Genomic DNA, 5,430 nt, shown 5'->3' with positions numbered 1-5,430 from the left:
GCAACAACTTGCATAATGATCAAACTAAATAACACCCACACATGGTTGATTATTGTTAATTTGAAAGACACAACCAGCAACAAGCTATATATGGTTGAGCCCCCCCCCCCCCAAAAAAAAAAAAACCAGCAACAGGTTATCACCTTCTATGACCAAGATTAGAAACGCAACATTTAAAAAAATGAATGAAGATGGGATTAAATTACATTAATTTCTTCATCAGTAGCTAGATAGCTAGGGCTTCTGCATTGAGATGAAGATGGAGAGCATCCTGTAAACCAGACATGACGTATCTCATTGTTGGCCTGATGATCCTTTTCCCTTCCAAACACATCTTAGCCACTTCCCAAACCTTCTTCACAGATTCATGTTTCGCGTCACCAATTAGACTCGCGTCTATTATCTCTTCCAGTGATGATTCATCGTCTTCAACCTTTGTCAGAGCCCAGTTTGCCAGATTCTTTGCTTCGTCAGGCAGGGCACGATTCAGAGCAGGCCTCCCGCATAGAACTTCCAAAAGCACCATCCCAAATGAGTACACATCTGATTTCTCTGTCAAACGCTGCGTTCTGAAGTACTCAGGATCTAAGTAACCGAAGCTTCCCTTCACAACAGTGCTCACATGGGACTTATCTGAAGATGGGCCCCTCCGTGAGATCCCAAAGTCTGAAACTTTGGCCACCAAATTCTCATCCAAAAGAATATTAGCTGCCTTCACGTCCCTGTGTATTATGCTTTCACAACCACCTAAACCTGTGTGAAGATAATGAAGCCCAGCGGCTGCTCCTATGCAGATTTCAAGCCTTTGCTTCCACGAGAGAGGGACGACGGCTTTTTTCCCGTAGAGATGGCCGTCGAGAGATCCGTTTGCCATGTAGGCATAAACCAGGACCATTTGGTTATACTCGCAGCAGTATCCGAGAAGAGAGACTAGATTTTGGTGACGAAGTTTCGATAAGAATTTGATCTCATTCTGGAACTCGGCAATGCCTTGATTGGACTGAGGATTTGCTTTCTTGATCGCAATCATCGTACCGTCTTTGAGCTGTCCCATGAACACCTTCCCAAATCCACCATTGCCGACATGATAGTTCTCATCGAAATTTTTGGTTGCTTCTTGAATCTCCTCGAATGTGAATATTCTGAGTCTTCCTTCGCTGTTTGACCAAGTTCTGTTGGACTTGCCAGCTCTTATGCGACCATAAAAGTAATAGATAACACATGCGGACAAACACAGAGCAGCCATGCCACAGCTCGAAATGATTAATGCTAATTTTGGAATTTTCTGATCTGATTTTGCAAATATATTGTCAACTGAGGAAAGCCCATCCAAGCTTCTTACCTCGTTGCTCATTTTCAGAATCTCTAGCCCGTTCGAGATAGCATTAAGGCCCTGCTCAGGGCCACCAGTTTCCACAGTCACGCTCAATTTGTCTGAAGCTTCTTCAGAAATATTATTGTTGACATAGTCGATGACGTATGGAACACCAACATCATAGGTGAAGGCTGATAGACTCAGATTTTTCATCAGAACCTCAGAGTTTACGTACACATTGAAAAACAAGCTGTTCCTGGACTTGCTAATTATATCGCAGAAATGCATCCTCAGAATGTATTTGAACTTTGGATTGACTGGAAAGACCCATGTCAAATTGGACTTGCTCGAAATATTTGTCAAGGCTTTTGCGGTGGCATAAACATCTGCAGGTGCTACCTCGGAAGACCCGAAGTCGTTGGATGAAGACTTTATGGAGAATGGGTTCACCGACATATTTGAGGCTAAAGGGTTAGGCTGAAGATACTTATCGTCTTCTTCCCAAACTCTGAAAAGAGTGCTGTTTTGTGAAGGGACTACAGAGTGGCCTCCCATGTTCAAGCGATACATGGTTTCAAGAGCAGCATCTTTCAATTTTGGAATATATAAGGTCTGATCAAAAGAGAATATCTTATCTGGGACAGGAAACAACCTCAATGGCATTCACAAATGCAACATCGGACTCTCTAGAAGGGACAAAAGTTAGGGTTAAAATATCAGTATTGACATCAATCACGAACTCCTTGAACATGTAAGCACTATTGTGTTTGGAAGTGTTAAAGCAAAAGTGATCAAGGAGGGCATAGCTTCCAGTGACAACACTGAACGAGACTGAAGCTAATATTTTGGAAAGAGGATGAAAGTAGAGTCGGATGAAATGCCAGCCTTTGTGGGCGATATCGAAGTTGTAAGAAGCTAAGGTTGTGAAGGTTCTAGCAGATTGGTAAATCGGGGAGAAAGTTCTAGAAGAATTAACAATATCAGAATGTTCAGAATCAAAGGTAACAGAGGGTTGCTGAGAATCAGCAACAAAGGTACGATGAAGATGAGTAATGTCATTAGAAGAACCGCAAGCAATGAAGTAACTATCAGGAGGAGTATTTGTGGATGTAGAGCAGGATGAATGAATTATGAACAGAAGAAGAATGAGAGAGTAATCAAACTCGAGGTTCCTCATCTTCGATGGATCAATCATACCATTTCGTTAACTTATAATAGAGGACATTATTCCAACGTCGTACGATGATGGGTTAATTTAGTCGTCACATAATTTCTTACCTCCTTCCAGATGTCTACGTTTAGTCTATTAGTCGAATCCCTGTCCAGCTAAGTTCGTTCTGGTTTGAAAAGGGTTTAAGTTCGGTATAATTGTCATAAGTCTAGAAAACAAGATTGGATATCTGGAGAAAAGCATGGGTGGTCGTTTCGAAGTGAAAGCAATGGAATGTTAAAAAAACCCAACAAAAGTATATCTACCCCCATTTTATATTCTTGCTTCAGCAAAACCAAAACCGACCAAAAGAGGCGTGAAAGTGCCAAGAAATTTATTAAGAAGGGAAAGGAAACACAAGTTAAAACAAATTATTATATCTCAAGAAGTCCGGAACAGGGGTCCGGTGATTGAATTAGCAATAACACATCTTTGATTACTATATTTTAAATTTTTAATGATTTTCTTGGCTAGGTTTATGTTTCCGTGTTGACTGAGTCATTATAATCAAATATGTTTATCATTACTCTGCGGGAATTAGATAAAGCGCATTTTTATGCTCATTATGTTTGGATATGGAAAATTAAATTAATTCATTATTATCTTTAAAGTATACACAAGCATATCATTTTATCATTAAAAAAGTTATATTTTTTTGTTAGCAAAAATGTTATATATTAGTTTAGAATTTTGATATAAAAATACCATATATATTTGGAGATCATTTTGCCGTTCCTATATTAATTAATCAAACTAATTAAGCCCTAATCCGTCTTGATGCTTCGTATTAGCAGATATGTAAATTAAGGCTTTTTTCAGAGACCGTTGGTGTTTCCTGTCAGGAGACCAGTGACCTTTGTTGTCCGGTTATCTTTGTGTTTTTAACTTTTTTTCCAAACAAAATCATTTTTATTAACTATTAAAAGTTAAAACACAATATTAGGAGAAAAAAAACTCATAAAACCCGTAAAACTATTTTTTATTAGACCTGATAACAATTGAATCTGAGTTAGTAATTCTTTTTTTGAGAAACAGAATTACACAAAAAGCAAATAAAATCAGTACAAATAAAAACAAGAGAAAAAGCGCAGGCAACACCTTATCACTATTCACCATACAGCCTTCAAGGTCAAAGTGAAAAGTTAAAAATTAAGTCTCTCTTTATCATTTAACTTTTATTTCTTTTATTTTAGGGTTAAGGTGCATCCAGCACCCTGAAATATTTTCTTAGGTGCATCCAGTACCCTAAAGTATTTTATGGTGCATCCAGCCACCCTGAAGTATTTTCTTAGATGCATCCAACACCCTGAAGTATTTTGTGATGCATCTAGCATCTCAAAGTATTATTTTTTAGGTGTGTCCAACATCTAAAAATATTTTTTCGTACATCCACCACCAAGACAAAAAAAAATACTTCAAGGTGCTAGATGCATCATAAAATACTTTAGGGTGCTAGATGCACCCCACAAAATACTTCAGGGTGTTGGATGCACCTTAACCCTTTATTTTATCTTTTTCTTGAATTTTTAAATTTGGTACTTACAATTTTTTCCTGAAAAAAAGTCATTGAAGTCATCAAGCGCGAGATTTCGCTTCTCATAATTGGAAACAAAATGCTGCCTTTTGATTGAAAACAATGGATTAGATCTCATTTTACTTATAATTAAATATGTGTTGGTTTTCTTAAAATATCCTTTTCAATTATTTGGATTAAATCACCCTTTGATGCCACTTCATTTAACAAATGCAATTAATACAATTAGTTTGATTGAATAAAAAGAACAAAATTGATTAGAATCTTATATTTTGAATCATATTTAATTCATTGCTAATTTTTATATTAAGAACCACAAGTACTATAAATATAATAGTCAGTGTACTTAATGTCACATGAATATTTTTTGGGAAAATTAGAGGGATCCAGTGGCAAGAATATTTTTTAGGAAAGATCTTAAAAATTATATTTATTTAGAAGGCCAAATACTAAAATATAAATTTAAAATTACCAATTTCCCCTTAACAAAATCCTATATGTTATCTCTCACCACATCCTATAATTTTCTTTTTTTAACAAAATAATTAAAGCTTATTCAAATTAATTCAAACTAATTGGAAGTTACAAAGTTACAAAACAATTCTAACTAATTAAATTCAATTCAATTAATAAGTAACACTAATTAATTTATTCTTTCATCATCTTTTAAAAAAATAAAACTCTTTTTTTTGGGCTTCCTGAATAATGAGCCGATCAAAATTATATAGTTAAATTAAAAAATAAAAAAGTGATATAATAATAAATAATATATAACTTATCCATAATTAACAAGAATAAAGAATACCATCTAGATTTAAGTTTGAATTTTGGGAGAATGACAGAAAAAGAAGCTGAAAATTACAAATGCCAAATCATGTTTGATAACACAATTTTATTTGGTATTAACAAGTCTGAATTTGCAAATGACAACAAATTTTGTTGATATTCCTTGTTTGGCATTTGCAAAATTTTAGCTTCTCTTTTTTGTCATTGTCCCTTAAATTTTCTTACTCAAACTATTATGACTACTTTTATTATGACAAATATTTCTTGATATAATGAATTTCTTATGTCACTTTTTATTTTAAATTTTAAATTTTATTAAGTAAGAGGATTCAACTTATTAAATAAAATAACAGTATGAAACAGATAAGTAAAAGGAAAAATTAATCTGGAAATTCTTATAGTTTTGCTCCATTTTAAAGTAGGTCCCTAAGCTTTTTTTTTGCTTCTATTTATTGAGTCCTTCAACTTTCTACCGTTAGTGTTGTTAGTCCTTGAAGTTAAAAGCTGATAATCCTTGATTAACAGCGTCAAAACGTTTCTGTCAGAACAAACTTTTCTCCCTGGGTCTGTTCACCATCTTCTCCT

At 34.9% G+C, this 5,430-nt stretch overlaps 2 protein-coding genes across 2 annotated transcripts; both read right to left on the bottom strand.

Annotated features, from left to right (window-relative positions):
- Nucleotides 1–226: 226 nt before the first annotated feature.
- Nucleotides 227–1,885, bottom strand: LOC114762276 (receptor-like protein kinase THESEUS 1). Its single transcript, XM_028951740.1, has one exon. It carries the CDS (start codon nucleotides 1,883–1,885, stop codon nucleotides 227–229), a length of 1,659 nt encoding a protein of 552 aa, XP_028807573.1.
- Nucleotides 1,886–1,946: 61 nt separating this feature from the next.
- LOC114762275 (receptor-like protein kinase THESEUS 1) lies at nucleotides 1,947–2,492 on the bottom strand. The gene has a single exon (XM_028951739.1). The coding sequence runs from the start codon at nucleotides 2,490–2,492 to the stop codon at nucleotides 1,947–1,949; it is 546 nt and encodes a 181-aa protein (XP_028807572.1).
- Between the last annotated feature and the right edge of the window lie 2,938 nt (nucleotides 2,493–5,430).

This window comes from Neltuma alba, unplaced genomic scaffold (genome assembly GCF_004799145.2).
Source record: "Neltuma alba isolate B1F8T4 unplaced genomic scaffold, ASM479914v2 tig00011204_pilon, whole genome shotgun sequence".
NCBI classification, from domain to species: domain Eukaryota; kingdom Viridiplantae; phylum Streptophyta; class Magnoliopsida; order Fabales; family Fabaceae; genus Neltuma; species Neltuma alba.
The sequence above is the reverse complement of the archived record's forward strand: the minus strand, read 5'-3'. Positions and strand labels throughout refer to the sequence as shown.

Excerpts from the sequence above, each read along its gene's own strand:
- LOC114762276 (XM_028951740.1), bottom strand. The coding sequence starts at position 1,885 with ATGTATCGCTTGAACATGGGAGGCCACTCTGTAGTCCCTTCACAAAAC.
- LOC114762275 (XM_028951739.1), bottom strand. The coding sequence starts at position 2,492 with ATGAGGAACCTCGAGTTTGATTACTCTCTCATTCTTCTTCTGTTCATA.